The sequence below is a fragment of the Diabrotica undecimpunctata genome, chromosome 6 (assembly GCF_040954645.1).
Source record: "Diabrotica undecimpunctata isolate CICGRU chromosome 6, icDiaUnde3, whole genome shotgun sequence".
Classification (NCBI taxonomy): Eukaryota; Metazoa; Arthropoda; class Insecta; order Coleoptera; family Chrysomelidae; genus Diabrotica; species Diabrotica undecimpunctata.
In genome coordinates, this window is record NC_092808.1 from 138462479 (window position 1) to 138481760 (window position 19282).

The 19282-nt window shown below is 33.3% G+C and overlaps 1 protein-coding gene across 1 annotated transcript; it reads left to right on the top strand.

The window, feature by feature from the left end:
* The first annotated feature begins 6456 nt into the window (after positions 1-6456).
* LOC140442870 (uncharacterized) lies at positions 6457-10336 on the top strand. Its single transcript, XM_072533832.1, has 3 exons — positions 6457-6658; positions 6750-6966; positions 9960-10336. Exons 1-3 carry the CDS (start codon positions 6485-6487, stop codon positions 10268-10270), a joined length of 702 nt encoding a protein of 233 aa, XP_072389933.1. The 5' UTR covers positions 6457-6484; the 3' UTR covers positions 10271-10336.
* The last annotated feature ends 8946 nt before the right edge of the window (positions 10337-19282 follow it).

Genomic DNA, 19282 nt, shown 5'->3' on the forward strand with positions numbered 1-19282 from the left:
CGTGATAATTGCAGCAAATTCACGTAAACGGAAACATAAATGTTGGGTTCGTCTTAGTCTACAAAAAAAAGAGTGTGGAGGAAATTTCATCTTATCTTCTAAATGTGCCTTTCTTCTAGAGATGTTGGCGACCACAATGACCCATCTTCTCATCATTCTATTCACAGCAGCTTGAAATAGATCAGTTGACATAAGACCAGTCCACTTCCTAAGATTGGCCAGCCAGGATATACGTCTACGTCCAAGGCCTCTCTTACCCTCAATCTTGCTTTGTAGAATCAACTGTAGAGGTCGGTATTTATTATTACGCATGATGTACGCAGTACGAGTTTTTATTTCGTAGCTGCGATCCCAAGTATCCTTAATATTGCAGCCCAAATAGTATATTTTTTCTACTCTTTCTACCAGTGTATCGATTATTGTAATTTGGGCGTTTATGTCGGTGTTCTTACCAATGAACATTATTATTGTCTTCTTGCAATTTAGTTTTAGGCCGTATTTGTTACATGGTTCTACAACGTTATCCATCATTCTTTGGAGCCCCTGCGCACTATCTGCCAGAAACACTCTATCGTCTGCATATCTAATATTTTTTATAAGTTGGCCATTTACAGCAATCCCATCTTCTCATTCGTCCAGGGCCTCTCTAAATATGTTTTTAGAGTATATGTTAAATAATGCCGGTGACAATATGTAACCCTGTTTAACTCCTTTTTCGACTGTGAAAATCTCGGACAGTTCATTTTCTAATTGCACTGTTGCTTTTTGTTGGAGATATAAGTTTGAGATCAGTCTTATATCCTTACCATCGAGTCCTGAGGTTTTTAGGACATCGATTAGTTTTCCATGTATGACTTTATCAAATGTCTTCTCAAAATCAATAAAACGTGCATACACATCGCAGTTGACATCCCTGGCTCTCTGTATTAGAACTTGCAAACTAAAAAGTGCTTCCCTCGTTGGAAATTCCATACTTACAGATTTAAAAAACGAAGATCTTTTATGGGATGAACTTCAATTCAGGGAAATATGTTTACCAAAGATACTAAATCTATCACGCTGGGGTTTATTTTTCAAATTTCTCATAACGTAAGCTTTTTGTGCTTGCTCTTAAATGCGATTTTTTTTTTCAGTTAACCCTTTCGACCGTCTGGTTCACTTGGTAACTGCATTTCATCGGAAATTGGTAAATTATGTATTTGCTCAATTGCAGAGCTTTGTGCGTTTATTCCGTGGTCGCACCTGTTCCTTCAATGTCAGTATTTTCGGTTTCAAATTATTCAGCCAAAAAATCATCTATTACTCTATGAATCTGTCGTATCCTGAAGACAAAATTATGCTGTCTAAATTTTTACTTTTAACAATATACTTTTTATATATTTATTTAACAAACTCTTCCAATATCGTAAATTTTTATATTTTTGTAATTTAAAATTTCTTTAGCCGCAAGATCTTTTAGATCGCAGCAAAAGATGTCAGGAATGAATTTACAATTTTTTTGTTTCTCCAGGAATGGTTGCTTGGCAAAATAATTATTAATTACTTCTCATTTATATTATCTAATGTGCTTATAATTATACATATCTATAAATATGTTACCAATAAATTAATATGTCATATTGATGTACAACTCTCCTCAATTCCTCCTACAAATCTTGGACCAGACATCATGCTTCTCTGCATTTATAATTTTAGATAGTTGCATTCCAAAGACATGTATGTTGTTTATAATTATTTAATAAATTAATGCAGGCTTCTGTAGTCCATTTAAATACCATTTTAATAGCCAAATTCGGAAAACTGTCTAGTTATGGAGACCTGGACAAAGAAGTGAGAGATCAAGTACAAAAAGCAAATAGACTCTCAGGATGCCTTAATAATGCTACATGGCAAAACAGACACATTAACATTGAGATAAAATCAAGAATTTATAAAGCCAGTGTAAGACCAATAATGACATATGCCTCAGAAACAAGACCCGACACAGCCACAACACAAAGGCTACTGGAATCGGCAGAGATGAGAGTACTGAGAAGAATTACAGGAAACATGCTGAAAGATTGAAAGAGAAATGAAGACATTAGAAAAAAATGTAACGTACAGTGTATAAATGAATGGATACAAAATGGGAAAAAAAGAATGGAATAACCACATAAGCAGAATAGAGGAGACCCGTGTCGTCAAAATAGCAAGAAATAAGTCACCAATCGGCAGAAGAAGTATCGGACGACCACATAAAAGATGGAGTGACAAACTTCCATAGAGGTATTACTCTGACAATGATCAAACAGTTCGAACCTGTCAACATCTAGCGACTACGACTAACCAAGCCGTCCACACTGATGTTAACATTTGTCGCTATTGCACAAACGATTTTTTTTTTATTTATCCCGTCGACAATGGAAACACACAACATACTCCAACTGCAACATAAAGATGGTGCATCACAGTGTAACATCCTCCAACAACAGCCAACTTTTATGTTGTTGTTGCAGTAAGTTGCGGTATGTTGCATTCGTGGATACAAAGCTTAATGCGCAAAGTAAATGTTAACAGAGCAGCGTTATTATTTTAAAAAGAACTCAATGTCTATCTTATTAAGACGATACCATTATAGTATCTAGACTAAGGAAGAATTTGGATGAAATGACCAGATTATTAACAATATCGACGAATTTGTATCTAAGTTTAATAATCCCAGACGCAACCGCCAATTTAAGCCTCAGAATCAAGAGATTACGCTTCTCTACATACACTTGGCCGCCCGTTCATCGTGTGAACTCGGCAATATTCTATCACTATCGGTTATTTTGAAAAAGTGATTTTTTTTTAAATTGTCTAATTAAAAAGGCAAAAGTATGCGCCGGGATAGACAGATATAAATATTTTTGTTGCCAGCTAGACCAGCAAAATCTATCGACATCAAAAATAAACTGATGGTCGATAGATGCCGGGGCAGCTTTTGTTTTCAAAGTAATATTCTATGTCAGACACATTGAAAATAAAAGAGGGCTTAATACTTCTCTCTGGAGAACTCCTGATTTGGCGAAAAATGACGATGTGTAAGAGCCATTAGTTCGGACATGTTTAGTGGTATTCGCGTAAAAATTCTGCAATAAACCAACAACACGTAAACTGACTTTACAACTATACAATTTATGTCAGAGTGAAAACTAGTTAACCTTGTCAAATGCGCAATTAAAGTCAACGAATATGGCAAAAAAGCGGAGGAGAGTGTGTATATTCAGTGCATTTTCAGTGCAGCCTCTATTTGGCCGAAATCCTGACTGACATTCTGGAAGAATAGAAAATTGCTCGCACAATGGCATGAGAAAATTATATAAAATGTGAATAAACACTTTACATAAACAATTTATTAACGCAATAACCTTGCAATTATTGGGGTCTTTCTTTGGTCCTTTTTTACGTATCAATGTTTTGATTATATTACCACAGGATAAAGGAATTTGCTTTTTCTCAAGCATTTAAAAAAAAATACAGTAAGGTATAAGATTCAGTTGTTAGGGAAATTTTTTAAGAATTCATAAGAAACCCCATTAAAATCAGGAGATTTGTTGCATTTGCAGCTGTTGAGAACTGTGTATACTTCTTCGGAAGTAATTGAGATGTTGAAATAGACGTGATTTGCGTTAAAGAAAGATGTATTTTCCCTAATAATTATTTGTTGGGAATTTCTTAAAAATTGTTTTCATAAATCAACCGATATTTAGATATTACGTAAATTTCCACGTATCCTTTTGATCGTAGTCCAAAACGTTTTAGCGTCCCTATAGTTGTAAATGTTTCCACAAGGAAACTAAATTTCTCTATTTGGTTATATACCATTAATTAAAAAAAATTTTATTTTAAAAATTTTATTTAAAGGGTATATTATTAAACCTTAAAATCTTAAAATATAAAAGGTATATTAATAAAAAATCCTATCGAGCTACATCACACAACATTTTCGGAATACCTATACCATCATCGGTGCTATATGGATGTACACATGTTTGAAGTTTGAAGTGGGTAAAAACTCTTTAAATGTAGTTTGATTAACGTTGAATGAATAATATTTAAAAACTATGATGTTTAAGTTATAAAAAAAAATTGATCATATGGCAACCTAGGGATCCACTGGGGTTGCTAGTCCTTAGACGAAGTATCTATAAGAACTTGTTGATGGCAACTGGCTATCAGTAGTTGTAATGGATTATTATTTTTATTATCCAGATTTAGCCATACGGCTCATAGTCCTTCCCAAAGTGAAGATTATTTGCAACATATACTGCACCAATTTAATATAACCACCAAAAAATTTACCTTTTTAGTCTCTCCAAAACAAGACAAAATGAATGGTTACAACAACAAATTTACTAAGATGTAAATTGGAGCTGGAAGGTCAGATAATAGAATAAGTGATGGAGTTTAAATATCTAGGCATCACATTATCTAGCTACGGAAAGCTCGTAACTGCAGTGGAAGATCAAATAAATAGAGCAAACAGAGCCGCAGGCTGCCAGAATGAAACAATATGGAGAAATAAAAATATCAGGAAAGTAACGAAAGGCAGAATTTACAGTCATCAAAACAATAGTGACATAAGCAGCAGAAACAAGACCTGACACAGAGAGGACAAAAAGGATGTTAGAAGCAGCAGAGATGAAAACACTTAAAAAAAATTGATGGTAAGACACTTTGGGGCAGAGCTAGAAGTACAGATATACGATGTAGATGCAAGGTGGAGAACATCAAGAACTAGGTAAGAAATAGAAGAGTAGAATAAAACGATCATATAAGCCGAATGACAACAAATAGAGTAAGTAAAGACGGCAAGAGACGGTTCATCAAGGAAGACGATCAGAAGGAAGACCACGATGAAACGACAACTTACTGGAGGCACATTGAAAAACAGACAGCGATATGTCTATACAAAAAGAAAAAGAAGAAGAAAAAGAAAAGAGAGTAGTTCACTAGGCAATAAATCGAGATCTAAAATACGTGAGTTTAAATTTCCACCAATGATTATAGGCATGGCATTATATTTTTCCGTACATCAGTTAAAGCTAATTAAAAGTTCTTGAGAGTAGTGCTTAAATCCAAAAAAGACTTAAAATATACATCGCAAATTATAAATTTTTGTGTTAAAAAACTAACAAGATAGAAAATTCACCATGGCGACTTTTTAATTAAATATGAGTTGAATTTGTTACCAATAAATAAATAAAAGTATTTAATAAAAGTCTGCCACTTGCTCTTCCAGTTGGATTTTCTTTAATAGCCTCTGATTGAATTATATGATGAGATGAAAAATAATCCAAGGTAAATTCCAGAGGATGAGTGAGCCAAGTTTTGGTAATACATAAAAATACTAAGATCCCCAATTTTAGTACAGAATGTGATATTAATTAATGTGTTATAAAATGTTATAATAATTTTGGAGACTAGCCAGATTCACGTGCTGGAAATTTTTTCTATTCGCGTGCCCGTTGGCCAAAAGATGGACTGACAACCTTCCATGGAGGTATTAATCCGCCAATAAACAAGCATAATTGCTTATAAAGATGAAGAAAAAGAAATAATACGAGGTATGCCTCTAATATACCCACTTTATTGTGATTTGTTCTTTATTTTTCTTGGAGCTCTTGACAGAGGTCAGTTAAATGTTGCCTTTGAGTGAAGTCTGATCTAATAAATAAATTTGGGTAGGGTAAGCATGATAACGATCTATGTTTCCTTAATACGTTAACGGCAGCTTCAGTCGAAGAATCGGAAATTTTAAATGGTCGAGGATTATCCTTCATTTTATCTAAAAGGGTGGCGGAGGTAATGAATTTACTTATTTTTAGAGATAGACATAAATTATAGTTATCAACTACAAAATTGTATTTAATCATAAGAATATTAAGTAAAATATTTCTGGGGAGATTTATTTAGAACTATAATTATCTCATATTATTACTAGCATAGTATGATTTTTTGTTTTATATTCTAAATGACTAATAAAGAATAAGGAAAAAGTATACCCGTTTAAGTAGTTTTAGAAAGTGAAATCAATAATCCGGAATGTTTTTTATTAAAAAATGAGAATAACTAATATAATTTTAATAAACAAAAATAAACATATTCCTTATCCAAAAATGTAGGTCCTGTAAATTCAAAATAAAAGCTTTTAGCGACAGACAAAACAGCAAAATTAAAATTTTCCGTCCTTTTAATTTACACACTAACATAACCAAAGAAATCAAAGAAAAAGTAAACCATCCTAAATATTTGGACACTTTTATATAAGGAAAAGTGCTGAATACCAATACATACGTGTACACGACAATGCGTTATTAATATGCATGTTGTACGCAGCTCCGGATTCCCGTAGTTAACTCCGTTGTCCTTTTATGTCCTGATAGCTTCTTTTATTGAAATGACAGTATATAAAACTATAAGGGTAACATTTTCAAGTTCATTCTTTGAAAGTGATTTCACGATGGTCGGTTTTAAAGTTTGTTTACTTTTGGTTTTAGTTTCTTCAGCCTTGTCTTCTCCAGTAGCTTCAGCTACTGAGGAAAAGACCACGGATTTTGAAGACGATCCTATTGGTTATGTAGAGGAGAGTATCGCAAACTTTTTGGAAAATATCCTTGGCCAAGATAACTTAAAAGTACGCAAATAGGATCAATCCAAACTATGAAATATATTTATATTATTAAAGTAAGTATATTATGTTAATATGTTAATAATTCAAATTTTAGGTAGGTGATGATGTTGAAATTTACCAGAATGGAGCAGAAATCGATGAAACTGAACAAAGAAGCTTAGACTACGAAGATAAAATTGAAAGATATATAAAAACTCACGATGCTTCTTTTAAACTTCCTATCGTTGGAACTGTTAAGCTTAATACCAAAAACCTTGACAATAATGAAGTAAGTTTAAATATTAAATACGGTGAAACTGGAATTGAAGAAGGTGAGTTATTGCATTATAAATTTAGCTAAATATTCAGATTTCATAGAATTATTTGTTAAGTAACAGTAAGATGAAAAATTTGTTTGATCATCCTTATAGCGATCAACATTTTGGCAGATTTGGTTCATTATTGAGCTTCAGCAGCTCGAGTAGTCTGATTAATGATACTTCTCCACTGGTCGCGGTCATCTCTTACGTGTATTGCCTCAGGTACTGCTTGTTGAGAACAGTTTTAGTAATGTCTGCCCATCGCTGTGGAGAACCGCTCCATTTTGTGATCGCTTTAAAGGATATGACCAAAGAACTTTAAAATTTTAGTCTAGTCTATTTTCTCTAACAAGAGACTCTGATAGGGTTTAATTTTATTTAGAAAAATATTCCAAAATATTCGTACTCCATAGAATTCGAAGCAGTTGTCTCTATGTAAACATTTCAAAAGCGTTTATGCGTCGTCTATCTGATTCTTTGATGGTCCATGTCTCGCATGCATAGTAAAATATAGAAAAGACCAGAGTTGAAACGAATGTCTTCTTTTTTGTCATCGTAATGTGAAGATCACGCCAGACCCCATTTAGTTCAGTCATTGCTGCTTTTGCAAGTTAAATTAGTCTTCAAATTTTGGATTCACAACTGTCTGTGTTATTAACTAGAGCCTTAAGATAAATCATGGAGGAGCTATGCTTCGGATTTTAGGAAACTGTTGGCGATCTTCTTCTTCTTTTTCTTCCTTTTTGTATGTAGGCTTTAAAACCTGTTTCTTCTTCAATATTAGGCTCCTAAATTGTTTAAATTATCGCACCATCTGTTTCCACCCCCACCAATAGACTTTTCTCTGATATTCGTCGGAGTATTTTCATCTCTGTTGTTTCTAGTAGTCGTCTCGTTTTAGATGTGTCAGGTCTTGTCTGTCTCCGCCGTGTATGTTAATATAGGTTTAATTGCTGCTTTATAGATCCTTGTTTTTGTGTCTTAGGTGTTTGTTCATCTAGATTGTGTCATTAAGAGATATTAAGCTCTGTTGTCGTACTTCTTCTTCAACATCTCCGTAACTAGTTATATCTATTCCCAGATATCTAAACCTTGCTTCCTGCTTTATTATTTTCTCATCAATTTCGATTTTACATCGTAGTTGGTATTTAGATGTTGTCATACATTTGGTTTTTTCTGCTGATAATATCATATTGTATTTCTTGGCTGTTGTATTGAAGATACAACAGCCAAGTTGTTCGTTAATCTTTAAAGCTCGTCTTCTGTCTCGGAGATTAATGCGGCGTCGTCTGCATAACATATTATTTGGATTTCTTTGTTCCCCATTCTGTAACCATGACCTTTACGTATTGCTTGTATTATTTCGTCAAGTATTATATTAAAGAGAAGTGGGCTTAACGAGTCATCCTGTCTGACTCCGCTTTGTACTGGTATTCACTGTGTTAGTTTTCTATTTATCTTTGCCTGTATTGGATTATGGAAGCAGATTTTTCGATGATTTGTATAATATTGATTGGTATATTTCTTTTATACAGTAGGTGTAAGATGTCTTCGACTTGGATGCGATCGAAAGCCTTTGTGGTGTCTATAAAACATAGATATGTTGGTTTATTGTACTCAATGACCTTTTCTTTAATTTGAACTGTTTCTTCATGCCTGTGCAATATTATTTTTTGTATAAGTCTTGTCATCTCTAGGGTTATACTTTCTCCTCCGTACGTTAGAAGCTCATTGGCTATTCCGTTTGGTAATAGTGACTTTCTATTTTTAAGTGAATTTATGGCTATTTATACTTCCTTCCTTCTCGTTTTCCTTTTCTTTGCGTGGGTTATCATCTTAGGTTCCGTCTGGCTTTTAGGCTTTACATTGATTCTTTGAGCCTTGTTTTCTTTTACAATGGGTAGGATGCTAATCTGGCCCATCAACCCTCGCCTCTTGGCGATCAATAACGATAATTTTGGTTTTATTGTAGTTAACTTTTAGTCCAAATTTAGCAATTTCTACTTCGAGTTTTGTTATTAAGTTAATAATTTTTTCTAGAATAGAGGCTAGAAGGGTAGTGTTGACATCGCCTAGGTTTACTTCTCCCTTTCAATCATCCAAGACTCTGCATTTTATGAACTATGAATAGATGTTAAATGATCAAGAAAGATAAAACGCATTCTTGGCGTACTCCCTTCTTTAAAGTGCAAGTGTCAGATAGGTATTCGTCCATTCGAATCTATGCCAGGTTATCTTGATACAGTTTTCTAATAAGGTAGGTCAAGTGTTAAGGTACACCCATTGTCGTCATTATTTGGCTTTTTCTATGATATTTTCTTACATTAAGGATATGTTCTGTAGTACCTCTGCCCCTCACAAATCCAGCCTGCTAAGGTGCTGTCTGTTTGATATTCGCCTTTTATTACTAATTATCCCATCGTTACCTCTACAGGCAATTATTATGGATTTGAACTATTTTCTACAACTATTTAGTTGTTAGTTTATTTTTTATGCTATCTTCTATTATTCTGGTTGACTATATCATTTAAAGAGTTTCCGTATCATATTTTTTTTGTGAAAATTTTCTTTTCTGTTCGTGTGTTAAGATTTTCATACTTTTCAATGATTAATCGCGAACTTCGCTACGTTACTTTTACGTTACACTCTTTGTCGAACCAATATTTACTTTTTCTTTTCTTGTTACATATTAAAACATCTTTAGTAGTTGTGTGTCGAGTGCCTAATACATTATACAGGAAACAGTAATACTTCAAGCTGTTCATTACTAATTTTTTTAATGCATTTCAAAGAGTTTTATTCATATTGATCAGAGTAACAGTTTTTTACATCTTTTACATATTTTGTTAGTATTATTTATAATTAAATTAAGAAAATTCTCTTTTGATTTTAATTATTTGCTTTAGAAAAGCAGAGTGAGAAGAAAATATTTTTACCTTAAACAATTTAAACGATTGTATACATTTAAAAAATGTGTGTGTGTTAACATTGTATTTGATTTTTAGCTAGAAAATCCAAAGTTAAAAAAATCCTCACCCCAATCTTAACCTTCTTTCTCCTGAAAGCGATGACCGTAGTACCCCTAATCATTGGAGTTCTGCTATACAAAGCCTGGAACTCACTGCAGCTGTCTGTCATCTCATTTGTCATTTCGTCTGCACTAGCCATTTTCCAATTGTGCAGGAAAATTGCCGAAAATAATGCTCAAGCGCAACTTGCAGCTCATGGTCCTTGGGAAGAACATGCTGTTAAACATGCAAGAAATTTCGAAGAAAATGATGCCCAAGATTTGGCTTATGCAGCCTACAGAAAATAAGAGTATCTGTTATTTTAACTTATTTATGTATTTATTTTTTCTAGTCAATAAATTTAAAGAAAATGTTATTATTTTTTACTTGGAAGACTTGGTAAAACTTTTCTGGTAATAAAAAAATCTTAAAAAATAAAAAAGTAAAAAAAGATTTGTAGTACAGAAGAAAAAGTTTCTAAAGTAAATTAGTCAGCTCTAATTCCAACAATTTTATATCTACATAATAAAAAGTCATTGCCACTTTAGTAATTACGAAAATATAAGTAATAAAAGATAAAGCAATTAAACACAAACGATGAAGGAGAGTCGATAAAATTTACCAGGAAAATAAAAAATTTAACAGGTGTAACGTTATAAACGTCACATCTTTATTAATTTATATTTTCATAATTATTTCATTTTAATTTCTTTATTAATTTATTAATTTCTTTATCTTCAGTTTAATTTTTACTATTTTTCACAAAATAGTTGGCGCCCTATGTTTTTTCTTTTCTTCCTCTGTCTCTCTCTTTCTGTCCCATAGAATAAATATTCGCCCTCTCACTTTTGTTCGGCAAACTATTCTGTTCCGTGTTGACTGACAAGCTAGTTTCATGATATCTATAGCAACATTCTATGACATCTGTGCTAACTTCATTCAGTCTCCCACTTTCTGTCAAAACAACTTTTCTGTAGTGGGATTATTTTTTGCCTCTTTTTGAAATTTATAAAAGAAGGCAAAAATTATTATAAGACTCATTTTTATGGTCTACAAATTCTCTTGGGGTAAGAGCTTTCATTGTGATATTTATTCTATAATTCTGACCACATTTCCAATATTTGTAACCTTACTTTCTTTCGAAAGCACATTTTTTTTTCTGATATATGCATTAGGACTCTTTAACAGAATTTAACTAAGTAGTAACATTCATATTTCATTTTATCCTTGCCATACGCTATTTGTTTGAGTGTAATTTTGTAGGATGGCAAGGAAGTTAAACCTTTCTTTTTGATGTGTTTTTAATGCAAGTTGTTCCTTATCTTTTAGTTTATTGGACGTATCAAAACTTTATTGGTTTACTGGACAGTTTATTTTTATTGGACATTTCATTGGTTTATTGGATTTATTGGCTTTATATCAACCACCTTATTTGGAGTTCAATAATTGGTCAGGACATACAGCCACGTGTGACTGCAGCTCTCCAGAAGCCACAAATTCTAATTGGAGGACCCAACAGCTAGAACACACAAGCAGCCCATCGAAGCAATAAGTAACACTTACTAACTGTTAAGCTTTGGCAGAGTTTATTATTGTTTTTTTATTCATTTAAATAAATATGTTTGGTTAAAATTTGTCTTATTTGCTATCAACTGAGAACTCAGGTTTAATCCCTAGTTTAAGACAAGACGAACTCACCCTTGAGATACTGAGCTAGGCAAGGTATAGACGATAAGCTCCCATGGTTGATTGAGGTATTATTTTTACAATAGTATTTCAATTCTCTTTGGTAGTCTTATCGTTACACAGGAAAGAAAGAAAGATAATGAGGTATTATAGAGAATATCTCATTACCTTTCTTGGCTATCTTAGTTTTAAAGGACACTGGATATGAGATTCAAATATGTACAAAATCAACAAATACAGATATGTAAATAACAAATAAACAGCACGACCTTAATAGTATAAACGGAATCATAAATTATTATATTATGATGTAGCCAAAACTAATTACTGGTTCTAGAGAAATTTTTAAACAAGAAAAAATTATTTACATTTACTTTGTAAAAACAGAACTTTTTTCATTAATAAAAAAGGAATTTTACATAATAAATAAACTGGAAAAGGACAATATTCAACTGGATCTAATAGCATGTACAAGACACGATTCCTAAAAATACCATACGTAAAAGGATTATCAAAAAAATTAAAAGGACAGAAAATGAATTTATTAGTTTAACAATTAAGATATTGAGAATAATAGACATATTATATGACTTAGATGCTAGGTGTAAGTCTTTGTGCTGTTCAAACAGCCATTGGGCGGTTCAATCAAAACGGCAACCATACTAGAAGATCAGGATCACGCCGTAGGAGATTAACTTCTTCACGCGATGATCAATTTTTAGTTTCTTCATCTTTAGGAAATCTATCATACGGTACATAAGCTGGCAAATCACCCAAATGAAATTCGACATGAGGATATAAGTAGGTGGACAGTTCGACGACGACTTCTTGAAGTATATTTATTATCCAGAAGACCAGCCCCATTCCCAGCTATCCGTGGAATACCGCATAACTCGACTTATTGTTGCAAGGAAACACTAAAATTGGAATTTCGCAGATTGGAGTTACATTTTGTTTCCGAATGAGTAAGTACAGGTTTTACCAGGTTACAGGAGTGTAGAGCTAGTTAGCGTCTGTAGTAGAATACTACACGTGCACCGTGGGTAACGCTAAATGAACTAGCAAATACTGGCGATGAGATAATCTTAGGATCTCCTGACCAGAGACGCATTGCAAACAATGCCATTAAACGTTATCAGAAAGCTAATTAACAATAATACAAATGGCTGTTTTCAGAATCCAACGACTAGAAAACTCGGACCTATGATCCAAATTTATCACTTAAATATAGAAAGCATATGCTATTCAAAGAGCCACTACTTATCAAAATTTCTAAAAGATAACGACATCGACCTGGTCGCTCTACAGGAAACACACTGCGAAACGGAAGAACAACTGCGAAAAAGGGGAAAAATACCTGGCTTCGAGCTACTGGGTGCTACGTACCCTCGATCATACGGCACAGCAACATACGTTAAACAAAACATAGAAAACGCCTTCCTCTTTTCCACGTGTACTGATAATGAAATTCACAATGTTGTTGTAAAAATTGGAAGCATCACCGTTACTAACACCTACAAACCACCGGCTATATCCTGGCCAGCTCAAGTCATCGACACACATCCGCATCCGTCAATATACGTGGGGGACTACAACAGTCACCATGAGCAGTTGAAATATAAACAATGCAACAGCAATGGTAATGTAGTAGTAAAATGGGCGGAGGACGAACACCTATCACTAAAGTTTGACGCTAAAGACCGACCTACATTCATGTCAGCAGCATGGAAGAAGGAGTACAATCCTGATCTATGTTTTGTCTCTACTAATAAAAACGGGCAACATCTAGCGCCACTCTGTGACTGCGGACAACCCCAAACCATCTGTCACATTACAAAACAGTGTCCCACAAGATCCTATCAAGGCAGGTCAGAGGAGTTACTAATGGCGACTCCAGAGTCGATAGAATATATAAATAAGTTAGATGTTCGTTTGTAAACATATATGTTGTAACGCTTGCCGTGCTACAATAATATTACAAGGCCAGAATCGCTCGTTGTCGAAGAGAATAGGGCGGGGTTATAGAAACTATATCGTATTTTAAATTCAAGCACAATTAGATAATATGAAATTATTATTTATTATTGGACGCCACCCCTGGTTTATTCTCGAAGGGGAAGAGCAAAAAAAAAATTAAGATTTATTGAAAGTTCATAAGAAAACTATTCTTTATTATTTCTTAGTATTGAACAAAAAGAAAACATTAAAAGTTACGTTATCCCAAAGGGATTGCAAAATATTATTTTATGTTAACATTATCATAAACAAAAAATCTTTGTATCGTATTAAATTAAGAATTGGTTATAAAGAAAATGAATGTATTTATATATTAACCCCAAATTTCGAAATTTGTTTACATTGAAAATAATATAGTTATTTATCAACTAGGAACAATGAAGAAAATAAACCTTTAAATTAAATTAGAACACTTCACTATATTTTCATTTTTTTTGAGTTCATAATCATTTCTGTTGTCTTGAAAGTAGGTATAATAAAAATTAGTACAACCTTAATCTGCTCTGTTTCTCTTCTTATTTAATCAGTCACCAAATAAACCATTGATTCAGCTACGTACTATATCAAATCACCACCATCCTAGATAAGAGGGGTTAGGGATTCCATAAAAAGATACTGCTACTGGGCCATGATCTGGAATAACTCCATAGCAATACTATCTTGCGACGAGTATTAGAAATATAATATCAGCATTATAGCCTCTCCGATAAGGGTCTAAAAAAATAAATATCTATCTGAAATATGGACAAGAAAAGGATTTATTATCTCACCTCTGAATTGAGACCCACTTTGGAAACACGTCTTAACGGTTGGACGGTCTTAACAGAAAAGAGCGAAGCGCTATCATGGCGCCTGAATCTGGAAATTGGGCGTGAGTGACAAGTTGAAAAATATGCTTATCTACCGGATATATTTGGGAATTACAGAAGAATCCTTGAGTCGGCTACAGGTAGGTACTTGACAGATAGATGGGGCTATTAGTTTTATTAAAAAAAAAATATAATCGAAATATATAATGAGTTTCTTTTAAATCTTTTGAAACGGTTACAATGTAATGTTTTATACAAAATATGTGTAAATTTAAAAGTAAATGTGTCAAATGCCATACGATAAATAAAATAAATACCAGGTTACAAGGAGAATGATTTGAATATAATATTGCCGACAGAATAACCTTTCGAGGAGGTTCAGTTATTGTTTGGGCTAGTATAAATTCCGATACCCGTACCGACTTAGTTCTTGTGGATGGAGGTTCTATGACAGAAGCAGGGTGTAAAACAAACATTTTAGATGAGCATGAGGTAACTTTTGCGTCATTCATAGGACCTAATTTTATTTATATGGTTGATACCGCGCCTCTCCACCATACTAACATCTTTAATGAATACTTATGAGACGTCGGAATTGCCCATATGAATGCCCTACTGCCTCAACCTCAATCTAATCAAACATCGATGGGACATATTAAGAAGATAAATTCAACTTCGGTTACCTAACCCAAACAACTTCTTCTTGTTACGAGGCCTGTCCGTTAACAAGTTAGCAAGCGAGGATATTCTTCTTCGTCCTGAGGCCCCTTTTCCTTGTAAAATGCATTAAAGTAGCTTATATCTGCCTTGATTTCTCATTATATGTCCCAAGTACTGCAGCTTACGGCCCTTTACGATGTTGACCAAATCAGCGGTTGTGTTTTTCCTTCGTAGAACTTCTTCATTGCTGATTTTTCTATCCATGGTATCTTCAGGATCCTTCTGTATAACCATAGCTCAAACTCCTGAAGTTTTGATAGAGTATCCGCCTTCAATGTCCAACGTTTCTACTCCGTACAAAAGCACTGAGTACACGTAACATTTAAGGAGCATTATTTTTGTTTCTACGGTGAGGTCATGGCTCTTTAACACAGAGCTGATAGTCAAAAATGCACTTTTTGCCTTTCCGATGCGACATTTAATCTCTTAGATATTGTCCCACCACTCATTAATATTATAGTTCCCAAGTAGTTGTACTATGAGACATTTTCAATTCTTATTATGAAGTTGACAACCATACCTACGAATATGCCTCCATCTTTCCCTACTTAGGCTCACTGCTTACTGCTAGAAGAGCTAGAAAAACTATGTGTTAGTGATGGCAGTGACTGCGAAGAAGAAATACAAGTAAGAGAGAAAATTGGCCATGTGATAGATGATGTCTCAGAAAATCAAAACAAAGGGAAGATTGAGGAAGAGGAAGAAGATAATAAGAAAGAAAAGAAAAATGATGATGAACAGGGCAAAACGATGGTAACTATGATCATGACTCTAAAAAAATATGTAAAATGGTTACATAATGGCCAATATGTAACATGACAATTACCTAATACAATAACCCGGATGTCTAATGAAAACTGTTCTGATCAATATCCAGTTACATATTTTCTGAGAAATTTCCCCGAAAGTTTATTTGAAAAGTTGTTCAATACATGAATATGTATGCTTTGCAAACTGGAATTGAGAAATTTATACCATGTAACCTACAAAAAATAAAATCGTTTTTAGACCTTAGTATTCTAACAGACTGTCTAAAATTTCCAAGACTACGAATGTATTGGGACAAATCTTTAAAAATTGATTTTTTTTCCAGATACAAACGTCGAATCGTTTTATCAAACTTCGTACCCACTTACATTGTGTTGACAATCTGGAACGCAGACAGAGAAACGACAAAGTATAAAAAGTTCGACCAGTTTTTAAATCAGTCCTAAAGAGATGTGGAGAACAGCATATAGAAACAAATGTTTGCATAAACGAACAAATTATAAAGTCTATAAAGCAATATATCAAAAACAAAACCAAGCCATGCAGAGTAAAACTGTATTTATTAGGTGGTAAAAGTGGATTGATTTACAATTTTCAGATCAATCAAGGTAGTACCACAGAAATAGAAGCTTCTTATTTAAAATATGGATAGGGGCGGTTATCATATTGCAATTATGAAAAGTACTTGTACCTAATAAGCATGCATTGTACTGTAACAATTATTTTACGAGCTATAACCTTTTATATATTTATGTAAAACCAAAAATCAATACTTCTTGCTGGTACTGCGAGGATCAATGGATTTTTCAAAAAAACAAGAGAGGATCGACAGAACAAATTATCTCTTCTGATGGAATTGCAGTAACCAGATGGTTAAATAATAAGCCAGTGGTAATGGTATATAAGATGTTGTAAACGTTGGAATAAAAAAACAAAATGTTTCATTGACGTAAGTCGACCCAAAGTTATACAAAAGTATAATAAGTCCATGGGTGGCATAGATAAAATAATTGCTCTTATTGTGTTTTGCAGAACAAAAAATTGTTGCAGAAAGTGGACTGTGGGAAAGTGACTACTAATCTTTCACGCAGTTGACATGGCTCTAACAAACTCTTGGTTAGAGTATAAACGAGACATGTATAATTTGAAAATTCCATAAAAAGATATTATGGACCTTCTACATTTTAGGATAAAAGTTGGTGAAGTCCTTAAAAAAGTCAACTTGTTCAATAACCGAAAACGGGTAAGACCTTCTAGCGATACATCTAGTCCAGTAGTAGCTGCAAATCGCCAAAACATTGAAATTAGACCTCTGAGGTACCATTTGATAATATTAGACATTTTCCAAAGCACCCACAGCTACCTTTACCTTTAAGATGCAACAACCCTGGTTGTACGGTTAAATCAAGATCGAAATGTCAGAAGTGCAATGTCCATTTGTGCCTTCAAAAGGAGAGAGATTGCTTTTTTATGTTTCATATGCGCTAGTTTTTTAGATTTGTTAAGTACTTTTGAGTACAAATAAACCCATAATATGATATATATTGTTATGTTTCATTTTATCAATCAAAGATAGAATAAAAATTTTATTTGGTTATAGGGGCAACTCGGGCACATAAATTTGCAACGTCCTGTATGTCGATTTGTAAATATTTGTTATAAGTTAGTTTTAAGCAGTGGGTTTATCCATAATGAGTTTTACCCTGAAGGACTGAAAGACATTAGTAAATATTTAAATGTGAATAGACAATTATTTCCCGGTATTTGGAGATATTATATTTTAAAAGCCTTTTGTTTTGTTTAGCTGCAAAGGCAAAAGCCACCAGGTAGTTTTGGTATTTAAAAAGTTTAAGATAAAACCGTTATCATTTATAAATTTGTTAAGAAGCGATGCTTGGGTTTTTCTGATGTAAAATGAGAGGCGGGATATAGTAATTTTCTGATTGGTTAGCGTATTTGGAATGGGGATGAAAGAGGGTGAATGTTTGAAAGTTTGGATTAGAAAAGAATTATTATGTGATGGTCATCCGAAAAAAGCATTTGAAGCTTTGTGTAGAAGAAGTACCAGTTTGTTAATAGTGAGAAGTGGGTGGCTGAAAGGTGGAACGAGAGATAGGTCAAAGTTGAGAAGTCGAATACCTCTTTGATTCTATATAGTCCAAGTGAGTAAGTCACAAGAACTATAAATATAAAAAATATTTGCGACACCAAGTAAAAAAGAATACTTGGGTCTCAGAAGATTGTTAGTATATGAAAGAGAGGAGAAAATTTTGGAGTTTGTTGAATGAGTACTGGTAAAAGAGGCCTGCTCGTGTTTTGGAGAAAGAGTTGCTGGTATGCTGAGAGTTTGATACTTATAACGGAGAAGGCTTTGATTGGTAGCCCAACGTAATCAACAAGAGGGAGCTGTTTTGGTCGAAAGGAAACATCGTCGTGTGTGAATTAAAAGATCAGTCAATTATTTTTTGTGACAGAATTTTTATATGTTTCAAATAAAAGACTCTATACCATCAGAAGATAAAAAATTATCGCTATTTTAAAATACCATAAATTTTATAAAGTTTTTTTTTGTCAAAGGATAATTATTAATATTGCTTAATAAATTTAAAAAAAAAGTTTCTTTTTATAATATTCAAAATTTTATATTTTTTGAGTACAAAAACATATGAACAAAGATTCCAATATTTTAAAATTTTCATGGGAAGTGTAATTGATTTGCGAATATCCAAATTTCTTGTTTATGTTGTTGTTAAAATTAGTATCTACACAATAGGACAAACATGAAGAATGTCCTAAAATGAGATAGAGAGTATAACATAGATTGCTGGTTACAAAATATGAGAGCTCTTATCTGTAATACAAGAATGTCTTAAACACTAACGGTTCAAAAAGCTATTCAAAGGTACAAAACGATTTATTAAAGAGAAAAAGAAAGAAAAACAAATAGCATAAATAAAATCAGTACAAATACATAAAGAACTAAATAGTTAGTAAGTCTTTCGAAAGTGTATGTGCACTATTGTCTATCCAAGTCGTTATCACGAAGATCCTGGATTAAGAGCTGCGGAGATGTGGTAACAATGTGTCAAAGGCCACCCAGAGAACCATGCGAAAAAAACTTCTAACACTTCTAGTGTATACAAAAACGGGCACTACTGTATATTATAATCAATATGTATAATATATCTGTGATTATAATTGATTGCTGTTATACCAACAGCGGGACAAATCGTTGACCGATTTGGAGAGCACTGTATACCTTTTTTGAGGATTAAATCCTTGACGGATTTTTAGGGACTTCTGCCAAACAGAGACGTTGCT

Coding starts and splice junctions, on each gene's coding strand:
- LOC140442870 (XM_072533832.1), top strand. CDS start 6,485: ATGGTCGGTTTTAAAGTTTGTTTACTTTTGGTTTTAGTTTCTTCAGCC. Junction 6,659..6,749: donor TTGGCCAAGATAACTTAAAA/GTACGCAAATAG, acceptor TTCAAATTTTAG/GTAGGTGATGATGTTGAAAT. Junction 6,967..9,959: donor TGAAACTGGAATTGAAGAAG/GTGAGTTATTGC, acceptor TTTGATTTTTAG/CTAGAAAATCCAAAGTTAAA.